At 46.5% G+C, this 13382-nt stretch overlaps 1 protein-coding gene across 2 annotated transcripts in view; it reads left to right on the forward strand.

Moving 5' to 3' along the window:
- Positions 1 to 13382, forward strand: part of NPLOC4 (NPL4 homolog, ubiquitin recognition factor) — a 29287-nt gene that overhangs the window by 3565 nt on the left and 12340 nt on the right. Inside the window, exons 3-11 of one of the 2 annotated variants that reach the window (XM_055795056.1) lie at positions 538 to 650; positions 1558 to 1737; positions 4216 to 4264; positions 5076 to 5170; positions 6397 to 6520; positions 7152 to 7331; positions 8871 to 8957; positions 10591 to 10662; positions 11397 to 11523. In XM_055795056.1, coding sequence (XP_055651031.1) covers positions 538 to 650; positions 1558 to 1737; positions 4216 to 4264; positions 5076 to 5170; positions 6397 to 6520; positions 7152 to 7331; positions 8871 to 8957; positions 10591 to 10662; positions 11397 to 11523 — 1027 coding nt within the window. The remainder of the gene's footprint in view (positions 1 to 537; positions 651 to 1557; positions 1738 to 4215; positions 4265 to 5075; positions 5171 to 6396; positions 6521 to 7151; positions 7332 to 8870; positions 8958 to 10590; positions 10663 to 11396; positions 11524 to 13382) is intronic. The other variant, XM_055795057.1, reaches the window with a different exon arrangement.

The raw sequence follows: 13382 nt of genomic DNA on the forward strand, positions 1-13382 counted from the left end.
TGGTTATCGTGAGGGTAAATTCCATCAGGAGAAAAGAGGCAAGTGGAGAAAAACAGAAAAGGAACGGGAAGGGCTTGAGTGAAATTCATGTAGCAACTGGTAGGTGAGAGCAGAGCTGAGTGCAAAAGATCCTCAGATGTGAAGATCTGGACCGAGGAACTCTGGTCCTAGGATGATGGGAATGATTTGGCTGGTGTGTGCTGGTGAGGCTGGAGCAGGAGAAGTGGGATAATGGGGAAGATAGTTTCCCCCCTCTGACAGCAGTGCTTGCCTGGACTTAGCTAAAATACTGCATTTGTGTTGTGTGAGTGAGAGGGACGTTCTGCTTAAGTTGCTGCTTTTAATAGGTTGCTTGTGTTACTAAGCGTTTCTGTTTTTCTTAGTTATCCTGCACTTTTCAGAAATGAATGCGGATGAATTCAGCTAAAGTTTTGCAGTAGAAGTTCCATGGACTTAGTGCTTGCCCTGAGCAGCTTTTCAGCATCTGACCAGGGGTATGAGGTATCTTAAACCTTATCGTTCTTCTCTCTCTTTCAGGTTGCAAAAGAATTTGGTTTCAGGAATAATGGGTTTTCTGTCTACACCAATAGAAACAGGACAGGAGAGATCACAGCGTCACAAAACAAATCCCTCAACTTACTGAAAATCAAGTGAGTCCTGGCAGAGCAGGCTGTGGGTGGAGGTGGGGGCTTTGTAGAACAGGGTGCCTCTTCTCCGAGCTTGCCTGAGCTCTTCCCCCTGAACTGGGCAGCAGCAGGCAACATCATGTTACAGCGGTCCGAAGCTTTAAGCTGTCCCTCACCAACTGCACTTGAAGGAGCGAGCTTGATTGATGTGCCGAAATGGGGCTGATCAAATTGACTGTGTGCGAGGATGTCGCAGCAGTTTCTTGGGTCACTTGTGTTGTGTTTCCATGTTGTGGTGAGGCAGCGACGGGCCTCCTGCTTGGTATTTTACAGCCTGCAGCAAGCTCCCTCATCCCTGCTTTTGCTCATGCTATCCTTTTTTTCCTTTTTTCATCATCAATGCCAGAGTCCGATAGTCCCCTGTGCAGAAGCCAGGGTTCCTGCCTTCTGTAGCCAGGCGCCTAGGGAGACCAGAGGTGCCAAATGGTGCAATCGCTTCGTGTTTGGTTGGGAATGTCTTCGTTCTGTTCATGTCAAGGGTAATGTTAAAGTAGTTAAAAATACAAGAGCTGTTACCACTGTGTGCAACTTGTCACTTCAATGTGTCAGCGCTGGCAGCTGCCTTGGGAAGGCTGTGACAATGTGCACAGGATTGGCGCTAGTCCTTTTTCCTGCCAGTGCTGCTGCTTCTCTCCATAGGCTCCTTTTGCCTTTTTTCTTCATCTTTTCCCCTCATTCTTGTCTCCTGTTTTGCATTTTTTGTGCAAAAGACCAAAGCAGCAGAAAGAGGTGGTGAAGGGAACGGCTTAGACTGCCACATTTGCTAGTCTGTTTATACATCATGATAAATTACACGCCTCTTTGTGGTTCAGGAAGTTTGCTACCCAGAAGCAATTACTGATACCTGTGTGGTGTTTTTCCACACCTATAGGCATGGCGATATGCTGTTTCTCTACCCTTCAAGCCCGGCTGGCTCCTCCTCAGAGACCATGGACACCTCTGTCTCCCAAGGCTTGCGACCTGTGGGGGCCCCCCAGGTGGTGGAAGATGAGATCGACCAGTATCTGATCAAACAGGATGGGAAAATTTACCGAAATCGAGACCAGCAACTGTAAGTACGGGCGGACATTGTTTCTACCGATGCATCTGTGCCTCACCAGAGCTTGTAACATCTTGTCTGAAACCAGCAGCCAGGAAGTGTGCTATGGGAACTGCCCTCTGAGCTACTGCTCTATCCCTCACTGCCTTTGAAATGTTCACAAGGGAAAACAGCCCTTGCCATTGTCCTGGAAGGTTAAATCAAGCTCTGGTGAGCCGAGGAAGGAAGCAGATACCAAAATCCCAGGGTCTTTGCCAGGAAGGACTCATTCAGAGAATCTATTGTTCTGGTCAAGGTGGCCCCTGCTGTGGGACTTGTGGTTGTGTATTTTGTGCTCCTAAAGCGTTTGGAGTTCTCTAGATTAAAATGAATACTTTGAATTCTTCCCCGGGATGTCCTGGCAGCCAGTGCCGTGTAGAAATACTAGGTTACGCTCTGTGTGTGGTATATTGCTTAATAAGCAGGGGCCCTGCTGTCTGCAGTAGCTTCTGTTCCATATGGTCTCAATATGTAGCTCCCCATCGTTCAGGTCCCAAGGTGACGGGTGCGCAGGGCAGCAGGGCCAGGTCTCCATCTTGCGGGAGAGGCATGGACGAGAGAATGTGCTTTCAGCCAGAGCTGCTGCCTCAGCATCACTCAGCCAGCAGTGGGTCTAAATCATGGGCAGCCAGCTCCTCTGTCAGAGGGGAGACCTGAGCTCCACCGCCTTTTCTGGCTGCTGTGCGATCTCCCCCTGCGTGGGCAAGAGTCAACACCACCATGCATTGCCGTGTTCAGCACTGGATGGGTTAAAGGTTGGACTTGATGACCTCAGAGGTCTTTTCCAACCTAAGTGATTCTATGTGGTGCCTCACCTAGGATGTCCCAAGCAGGAGCAATTCTGTGTCTTCACACCCAGCCACTCCTCATAAGGGAAAAACAGAAGTGAAAGGAATGAGTGGAAGTATCTGATGGCAGAGACGTGGAAGTGGGACTTGGGTCTCTGCCTGCTTAGTTTCTGGCTTCCTTTCCATCACGTGCCTTTCTAACCTTTCTGTGAAAGCAGGGAGTCCATTTTGCTCACAGAAATGCAATGAAGTTTAGCTTTGCCAAAGCTTTTAGCTGCGAGAGGCTTAGGTAAACAAAGCAGCTTGTATTTTTTGTAAAAGTCATAATACAATGGTGAGTTAATACCGTCGTAAATCTACCCTGATGCTGCTAAAACATCCTCTGTGTGGATGGTTGTTTTTTATTGCTCATCATTAATAACATCCCAATTGGGTCCTGGCCTGATGTCTGCGCTGGCTGTGGGCTTAGGGCTGGACCCCTCTGCAAAGTCACTCATGAGAGGACTTCAGCAAAAATTTTAAAGGCAACCAGGAATTCTTTCTAGAACAGAATAGCTCGCCCCTCCCGATTGTGTTGTCTTCTATATGGTTTGTCTTTAGTGCTGCAGCAGCAAGGAGGTTTGGAGACATGTAGCCTTTACGTGGAAAATCTTATCTAACTTTTTTCAGGCTGGTGATAAATGAGGGAAATATCACATTATTGAAACAATGATGGCAGAACCCACCACTCCATGGCAAAAACACTGTCTTTAACTTGACCACATTTTTCAGAAGAATAAGTGAAGGTATTGTTCTTAGCAGGGAGCCAAAGCACAGTGGTGGATATTTATGATAAAAAGAGTGTGTCTGGGCTTGTTCCTGTATTTGTGAGTGCATATCCATCTGAACATGAAGGGATGCTGGTGTGTGGCTGAGTGCATTAGCAGCCTTTAGTGGTCCTATATATACATTATCTGCCACAATACTTTGTTAAAAGCAATGTTGCAACTGGATCCCATCCATATTGTCTTTACAAGAGCCAACACCCATACTCCTCTCTAGAACCCTGCCTTTGAAAGCTACCACTGACCTAGTGCAGGGGCAGAGGTGGTGGAGGGGAGATTTTTTTGTTGCTTTGACTGTTTTTTAAAGCAATCGCCTCAAAAGGAGGTGTTTTCCCCTCTGTTTTGTAACTTTACCCAGCAGGTCTTTATCTGTCCGATAAACACATGTTTCCCTGTTTGTTCAGACCATCCCCTACTGCCTGATAAAGGATGAATGTTTTGGTTGTCTTTTTGTTAAAACCACACGAGCCAGCCCTGTGACGTAGGTTTAAAATTCTTTGAATTGAAATGCAGCCTCAACGCATGGTTGTAAAACTTGAGAAGCTGTGACCTGACATTGGTTCACGTGGCTGTTCAGAGAGCAGAGCTGCTTGCCAGTGAGGCAGACGTTTAGGAGGGTTTGATCTTGACCTGGGACTCTGAGATTTAACCTGAAGATGTTGCTGTCTCTTTATGTGAAATTGTTTTGTGGCAACCCCTCTGTAATATTCCCTAGTGGGTGGAGCTGTATGACTGTATAGATCTTCCACACCAAAACTGTTGGTCTAGAGCGACTTTTACAGACTGATTTTTCCATTATTAAATAAGATTTAATGCTACTTCTCTTTCTCTTTGCATAGGTGTCGCCATGGCCCCTTGGGTAAATGTGTGCATTGTGTACCGCTGGAGGTAAGAGCCCCAAGAAGGTGCTCTAGAAGGTCGTACAAAAGCATGTCCTCTTGGATTCAGTTTCTTCCAGTATGAACGCTTTTCCTCAGAGCGCTGCTCGTGTAGAAGTGGCAGCTCTGGGTCAGAATCCTGCCATGCACTCTCAAAGGTGCCGGCTCACATCCAGGATTACTAAAGCTGCAGGCCTTTGTGACCCTGAGTTTATTCTGTTTAACGCTCTGCTTTTCTGCAGTAATGAGTTTAACAGAAAGTGCTTTAGAAAAGCTCCAGTTTTTTTCTCTCCTCACTCTTGCCTGGATTTTCTTGTTTCATCCCCTCTCTCGTGGATCCCAGGACTTCCCAGTTTAACCACGTTATTCGGGTTGAGGGCAGCTTTAGTAACACCTACAAATGTGCTAAGCTGTATAATTTATGGTGTGAAGCAGCGATACCTCAAAAGTCGCAGCGAGCCAGGATGGCTGTTTCCCCATTTCCCTGCTGGGTGCTCTGGAAGTTCTTTGGCCTTGTTTGAGCAACTGGGCTTTTTGTTTGTTGTTAGATATTGAAAAGAAAAAGCATTTTGCCTTTGAGGGTTGTTCTGATTTGTGGAGCCATTCTGTTATAAAAGTAGGAGGAGATAATAAAACTTGCTGTTGTAAAGCCCCACTGTTTCTATCACAGTAGTAGCTGCCTTGGAAATGCCTAAATTTTCTTGATTGTTTCCACATTGAGAGCCAGTGGGGTTGACTCTAGAATGTCCATTTGTTTAGCGATCGGTGTATTATCAGACAGGTGTCTGACCTGGCTTTTCTTTGTGTGGTGTTTTTGGCAGCCTTTTGATGAGGATTATTTAAACCATCTGGAACCTCCTGTGAAGCATATGTCGTTCCATGCCTACATCAGGAAGCTGACCGGAGGGGCAGACAAGTAAGAAAATCTCTGTGTTTAAAGGAATGTAGTTATAGCTTCTTTTTTAAAATACGAATAAAGGTCACCAGATGTCACCAGAATAGTGTTGGATGCAGCTATTGAATGGCAAACAGAGGAGAAAGCAACAAGTTAAAAAAAAGGCAGGAAAAAATTTTAAATATGACTTTTTTTTGTTTGTTTGTTTGTTTTCTGTTTTTCCTGTGGCAGTGTAATTGCTTCCAGGAAACACTACTGGTGCAGGGAGAAGGCCAGATGGAAGGAAAGAGGTTTCCTAATTGTACCAAGCTCCAGGCCTGCGTCTCAAACCTTGTGGAGAGGCACTGACACTGTGGTGGAGCTGGGGAGCTTTTCTTGACCAACGGCTTTTCTCACCTACAAACATGAATAGAACAGAAAGATGAGGCTAACATTCCTCAGGGCCTGATCCTGCTCTGTCCCACACTCCGTGTGTTCTTAGTGCAATCCCTTCTTGTTATGGTGCTGTAGTTCACCGCCTGCAAACTGGAAAATAAGGCATCCTGCCCTGTGATGGGGCGGAGGGTGCTGTGGTGGCGCCAGCCAGATAAATGCCAAGCAGATAGGAAGCACTGAAAGGAGTATTTATTTCTCTGTGCCTTGCTGTGGTGCACGTGTTCAGTGAAGGATCTAAAGTCCCTTTCAGTGATGTCAGGGAACCCACTGTGTTCTGAAATGCAGCTCCTTTAGATAAGTTATGCAGAGGTGTGACCTTCTCCCTCCTATTCCTAAATGCCGTTGGGATTTTTTAAATGCTTTTGTGAGATGCAGCTCAAGTCCATAATACTTCCATTTGAAGGGGACTTCCCTTTGCAGGAAGCTTTGTGCACATGAAGGGAGCTCCAGTTTGCCCTAGTAGTATAATCTCTTGCTTCCCACGTGCTGCATAAATTATTTAAGCAGGGTCTCCCGAGTTCTGTCTTTGCTCTTGCTCGAATATCTGCTTTGGAGCTAAGTCGGGGACCACATGTTGGCCTCTTCACCTCCCTTGCTAAGTGGGCAGTGGAGGTTACTTGGAGACCACAGGAGTGGAGCATCCCCCAGCGTTTGCAGGGCACTTGGAGATCCTCTGAAGAGGCAAAGTATCCGTGCCACCATGTCCCCTCTGCCCTGCTTCCTCTATGATATTTCTGGGCACTGGGTTGTTTTTCTTGAGACCCAAAAGCATTTACTGTGGTAACAACAGCCTTCTCTTTTCCTTCTTGCAGAGGGAAATTTGTTGCCCTGGAAAACATCAGCTGTAAGATCAAATCGGGCTGTGAAGGGCACCCTCCTTGGCCGGAAGGCATTTGCACAAAGTGTCAGCCAAGTGCCATCACTCTCAATAGACAGGTGAGATGGAGCTCGCAGGAGCCCTTGTGCTTAAAGCTGAGAAGGGACTTGACTTGACTTTTATTTTTGGAGAGATGACTTCAAGAACAGCCAACTTGGAGCAGGAAGCCTTTGCGTATTGGCAGCTGTCAGGGAAATGGCTGTTAAGGTCTTCAGTTCTTGCAGAAAAGGACTTCCAAAATGTATCTGGTTCAGCAGTTTCCTTGTAATGTGGAGGACATCTGAGCTGGCACCACTAATGCTGAATCTCTGCTCTTTTTCCTCACTGGATCCAAAAGGCCACCCACTGTTTCTTCTAATTTCCTTTTAAATTTCAGTGTCTTTTTTAGTTGCAAAGGTTTTTGGGGTAAGTGCCCTAGTAAAGAAGCCAAGCTAATGGGGTGCTGGGGGTGCTCAGTGCTTCCGCACGCTCCAGCCCATGGTGGGTTCTCCTTGCTGGGCAGCAGCTACTGAAGGGAGAAGCTGCAGCAGGGGGAGAGGGAGGGAGCCAGCTAGCCTTCCCTGCCCCTGCTTTGGCAGGGTTCAGCTGTAAAGTGGCGGTGTGTGTCCTAGGCAGCTGGGAAGGTATTGGCGATAGGCAAAGTGAACGGACGTAGTCGAGGATGGCCTGACGCTTAACTTTGTCAAACAGAAATACAGGCATGTTGACAACATCATGTTTGAGAACCACACAATTGCAGATCGCTTCCTAGACTTCTGGCGGAAGACGGGAAACCAGCATCTTGGGTACCTATATGGCCGGTACACAGAGCACAAAGACATCCCTCTGGGGATCCGGGCAGAGGTTGCTGCCATCTATGAACCCCCACAGGTAAAAGCTGGGTGCCGTGGTGTCAGTGTCGACTCATAACCGGGGAACATGGAAATGAATTTTTGTTTGGGAAACCTCATGCAGTATTTCTGACTGCAGCTCTGTCAGGAAAATGATCCTGTGAAAAAGATGATGTGATTTATGTCTGTAATGTCCCTGTCAGTTATTGCCACTGAAAGAATTTTAAGACCCCAGATATGCTTTTTGTTATTTTTACACTTTCTTTTACATCAGTGTAACATTACATTACCTGTACGTTACATTACATCAGGTGATTTAAAGCGAGAGCGACTTCATAACAGTGGATTTCACTTTTCATGTTTCCTTGATTACTGGATTTCCAAGGCTGTGGTACAGAACAGCTTGAAAACAAATTCTGTACTAGGAAAAAAAGTTGCAGTCCTGGCTTCTATTTCTTATCCACTGTCTGGGAAAATTTAAGCCGCTTAATGAGACAAATACGAAGTCTGCTACGTTGATCAAGAAGCCGAGGGAGAATTTGGTGCTCGGCGCGGCTGGAGCCCCCGCTAGATGGTGCACGGCACCGTACGGCGCTCAGCGCGGCCGAGCCCTCCCGGGAGGCGGCCGCCAAGTGGGTCCCACCGAGCCCGGCCTCCGGGGCAACCCAAGAGCCGCGTTCGGTGTCGGAGAGCTGAAAATGGAGATGGCAAATGCGAAAAGCCACTCTGCCCACAGCACAAGGCTCAGCTTGAAGCTCAGTTTGCTTGCTGGCTTCTTTGCCACTGATCAGTCACTTTTCTAAGTGCAGACGCTATGTATATAAACATACCATGGCAGGTCGTATGTTTTCTTCCTCTGTACGATTTCTGCTGGGTTTCTAGAGTTAAATGCAACAGATTTGTCAGTGGAAAAAGAAAAAATGAATCTTTGGGAGTGTGTATGTGTGTGAGAGAGCAGAACTGTGAGCCTTTCATAAGTCAGAGCCATGCCCTCTCTTGTTTTGGTATCGCTGTTAAGCCCCTGCTTTGGAAGTTGATACGCTTCTAGTTGTGCACAGTAAAAGCAGAGGAGGCTTTTGCTCTCCTGGCAAGCAGTCTCTGCTGTGCTTGACACGGCATTTCCCCACACAAGAAAGCTTGCCTCTGAAACGCCACCCAGATGGAGTCGTGTTTTCCAGAGCGCGGTGGAAGGCCTGGGCGTGGGCTCTTGGATTCACTGGATTTCTGCCTCTCAGCTGCTCGGAGATTCAAACAAGTGAAACAGCGGTACAAAACTGGCAGGTTGAACACAGAGCTTTGAAAAAATTATATAATCTCTGCCCTTTTCCAAAGTGCTCAGAAACAGCAATGGCCTGTTTGTAAATGCTGAGTCTTTCATTCATAAACCCTGCCGTAGTTCGCAAACTTAGCTGAAGAGCTCTGACAGGTTGGGTCTGTGGGTGGAGGAGGTCTCTGGGGTGAAACTGGCCAGGGGTAATGCTGAAGTGGAAACCTAGACCTCTGCCTCACTCCTGACAGTGGCTAAGTGTGCTCTGTTTTTTCCTGTTCTGTCTTACTAGTAAGTTTTTCTTTGCTGCAGATTGGTACACAGAACAGCCTGGAGATCCTGGAAGACCCAAAAGCTGAGGTTGTGGATGAGATCGCTGCAAAGCTGGGGCTGAGAAAGGTTAGGATGTTGTCAGGTCTCATGAGTCTTTGTATGGTGATGAAGAAAATCATTGGATGTTCTCTTCAGCTCCATGGGGTTATCCAAGACCGTTTGGGCATACCTGAGATCTAGCTGAAGTGTTGGTAGCTCTTATGCTTTCAGGTATGAAAAACAAAATGAGAGCGTTTTCCTGAGCACAAGCATCTAGCAGGGCTGTGCGGCTGAAGTCAGCAGTCCTCTGTCATGAGTGACATCAAAGGGAGTAGCAAAGAAGCAGAAACATGATTTTCCCTTTATTTCTCCTCCGACAGGAGCCGTTCCTGGTAGCATCTCCCCGGTGAGTGCTAATTTGGCACAGATGTAGCTGGAGTTGCCTTCCGAGTTTGTTCTTCCTTTTGACAGAATCTGTGCTCCACTTCCAGGAGCAGAGGCTCCTGCTCATTTTTTATTCTCCTGTGTGGGGTCTTGTCTATTGATGTCACTGAGGCAGGCTGCAGCGAGTTAATCAGTGTGTTGGTTTAGAGGTGCAGGTCCCCCAGCAGCTGAGCCTCAGTCCTCTGTCCCCGTCACGCCCACAGCCTACCAGTCATCCGATCGGGACACACGGGTATTGGGATCCACGGGTCTGCTGACATCTCTCAAACCTGTACTGATATTTTCTGGTTTGGGAAATCTTTTGGTATTGTGTGGATGCCAGGAATGAGATGTACACAAACAAGATTTGACTTGCTAAAGAAAACGCAAATCAGAAAACTCCGTACAGTAGACTATAAACATCTGTGGTGAGGCCTTTTGTTCTCTGAAGATAAGATCTTTAGCCTTTTGCCAGTGTCTGAGGCAAAGCTTCTGTGTGTGTTATTTATTTCCATGCTTTTCCTCTGCTTCTCACATCAGATATTTTTAATCAATATGACTTAACACGTAACTTACTGCTGGTTGCAGATTTTTGTCTGTCTGGGCTCTGCTAGGAATCTGAATCAGCGGTTCTTCCTCTGAAGGGTTAACGCTGCAGGAGCCGGTCACGAGGGGCTGATCAGAGCTGGTTTCAGCACATGTGTGTAGAAGGGTTCACACAGCGGTGTGTGTGTGTACACGGCTATACTCCTATGTGCAAACAATGCAGAAAGCAGGAATGTAGGTTTTTGGATCGGAGCAGACCGATTTGGAATGAATCATACTCCAGTGGGAACATATGAGCTTTATCTTAACTAGTGGCTGCGGGCTTCAAAATGAGATCATGTGAGCTGCTTTGTCATCTGCTGGCGTTCCCGATGCTGCTTTGCTCTGAATGCTCAATAGGAAATGCTTTTTGCTGTTGGTGGGAGGAGGTAGCGGCTGAGAGGCCTCTTGCAGCCTCCAGATCTTTCCATGAAAAAATATTCCATAGTGAAACATAAAGCTGCAGGTGCCCCCGGCCGGCCAGCTGGCATGCTGCTCCTGGAAATCGGATTCAAATGAGCCCGGCACAGCTGGGAGAGCCATTTCCTTCAGGCAGCATACAGCAAGGCCGTGCAAGGAGCCAAGAACATCTTGTCCTGCTAGGAGAAAATGTATAAGCTCTCTTCTGGTTTGGGTTTGGTTTTTTTTTTTGTGGTTGTTTGTTGGTTTTTTTTTTACTTAAAGCAGCTTTCTTCATAACACTTCTTCATAGGTTGGCTGGATATTTACTGATCTGGTCTCTGAAGACACACGGAAAGGGACTGTTCGATACAGCAGGAACAAGGTGAGATTCAAGCGTGCAGCTAACTACAGCTGCTGGTGCTGAGGGTTTGTGTAATCACATAAACACCGGCTGTGTCAGGCAGAGTACTGAGCCAGGGCAGCACAGGGCTGGAGGTGACACTGGAACTGGAATTCTTGTGAAATGGGGTTTTTCAAAAGCTTCTGAAGGAAAAGGAGCTGGAGCTTGAAGAGCAGTATTAAGGGTTTGAAGCTGTTTAGGTAGTATGCAAAGCTGCCTGCAGTCCTTCACCCATTCTGCTTTAAGAAAATGGTGCTCGTGGTTTAAGAAAATTTAGTAGAGTGGAGGGAATGGGGTGGTGTGAGGTGCAAAGTCAGTGAGCAAAAGTTGACTCAGAGGGTTTTCCTGAGGGCTGGGCTTTCTGAGACATACGTGGCTCAAACTTTGACCTGCTCAGCTTCCTGTAATTCTAAAATCAGTGATATCCCTAGTTGGAAAATGAAACCCTGTTAACACACACACACACACACACACACACACACACACAAAGGTGTGTAAAGGTGGGTGGAACTAGAAGTGGGACTATCCTTCTGGCGAGGGCCAGGCTCAGGGCTGGGGAGCTGACATGTCTCATTCTTTTCCCAGTCTCTGCAGCAGCTTGCTACGAAAGCATGTTTTACTAGGGTATTGGTAGTTTTCTTTGGCTGCAGACCAGGGAAATAGGTCTAGGCCACATCTCATTGTCCTTTTTATTGACATTTCTGCTCTTCCCTCAGGACACTTATTATCTAAGTGCAGAAGAGTGCATCACAGCTGGAAACTTTCAGAACCAACAGCCCAACATCTGTCGCCTTTCTCCAGATGGTCATTTTGGATCCAAGTTTGTCACAGTTGTGGCTACAGGTATAAACTGGCCTCTGCTTGCCCCGGCTCTCAGGGTTACACGTGAATTATCTCTTGTTAATAGAAGAAGAATATGTGGCCCTGCCAGAAGAAGTCAGACATTCTGGTCCCCATCTGTCCTGTTTAACAAGGCTTTTTTTCTTGCTCCATCAAGTAAAACACTTTTTCATTCTTTATGCTATCTTCTCTACAATTATTTATCCTGTCCCCTGCAGGAAACATAATTGAGGCTCAGACCTGGAGCATCCACCTCTCTGATCCAGAAAGCATTTTTTGCCTGCAGCCAGGGGAATAACTGCTGCTTGCTTTTCTGTTCTGAATCTTTAAGCTCCAAGTTCTGTTGCCTGACAGCGGCAGTGCAGAGCCACAGCAATGCGGATCCTGAAAGTTCCTCTGGCTGGTTCAGTGTAAAGGAGGGACCTTTATCTCCCTTGTGTTGCTGTCAGGGAAACCCTTACGTAGGATGCTGTGCTCTTCCATGCATGGAAACATTTTTTGTTTGCCTGAATAAAACAGAGAAGCCTGCAAAATGCTTTGCTTTGTCACCTCTGATTTTAGCCATTTTCACAGCAAGTCTCCAGAGGCACTGCGGAACACTCTGTGCTGCCCGGGCTGTGAGGGGAGACGTTGGCATGTGCGGGGAGAGTTGTAGCGTTAGAAGTTCAGTCTGCTGTTCTCCATGGGATGACACATGTATTCATTTAAAATTTCCCTGGAGCAGATATGCTGGGTTCTGGGTCTATTTAACACAATGAAAAAAGCACATGACTTCTAAATAGCATCCAATGCAAAAACTGAAAGTGTGATATTACATTGCTGCCTCTGAGCCCAGGTTTTGTAAGTGTTGCCGGAGCCTTTTTCAATGAAAGCGCTCTCTTTTGGTTAACAGGCCCATGCAATCAGACAGCTGCCTGCACATTCCAGACTGCTAAACGCATCCACCTTTTCATTAAAGATAAATATGTATCTTGCTCACTCTTTTTATTTTTTTTTTAATTATTATTTGTTTCTGGTGGTTGTTTTTTTTAACAAAGTGTTTTACTGAGAAAATGATGGCTGCCTTTGTTCAGGCCTTCCCGGTGTCTTGGTCTATGTTTAATTTCTAGGAGTGTTTGTTCTGGAGCAATGAGTGATTGAGGGTAGAGATCAAAGGGTAGAAAACTAATATTTCCTCTTTTCTGCTCCAGATAATTTCATTCTTTTCTGTTAAATCAGCCCATCAGGTTTCTATTTAAACACTTGATTCCTTCCTTTTGTGTTGTATAAATGTCTTTGGATAGTTTGCATCAACTTTGCCTTTAAATCCTCTACATGGATTAATTCCTATCCCCTCCTGAATTCCTAGTTTGGAAGTAGTAATGTTTTCCTACCATCTGTCTGTATCTTCTCTTTCCAGTTGTATTCTAATGACATATGACCTGATGTTGCTTACATTATCCAAATTAAAGCGCCAAGCATGTGATCTATCAGTGAGCCAGGATCTTAATTTCCACTTTCCATGTCAGATTTCCACCAAGCCATCCATTACACTTTTTCTTCTTATGTCTGACATTACTAGGTGACCAACCCTGAATCTACAGCTCATGGTTCCTGGGAAATGAAACAGGGTCACAGGAGCTGCACGTCTGGTTTTTGTTTTGAAAGAGAGAAGATACCCGCAGGGTAGTGGGAGGGTGATGCTATCAGGAGCCTTCTGAAAGGGCAGCTTCGCCCCCTTTAAGCTCCTGGCAAAGCACTCTCGCTGTCACCCCAGGGCTCTGTCCTGTTAGGCTAGCCATGAAAATGCGTGTTACTAACTAAATAAATGTAGAGCTTAGAGGTAGATTCTTGCCTAGAAGTACTTCCCATGCAGCAGCACC

The sequence above is a fragment of the Falco peregrinus genome, chromosome 2, assembly GCF_023634155.1.
Source record: "Falco peregrinus isolate bFalPer1 chromosome 2, bFalPer1.pri, whole genome shotgun sequence".
Lineage (NCBI taxonomy): Eukaryota > Metazoa > Chordata > Aves > Falconiformes > Falconidae > Falco > Falco peregrinus.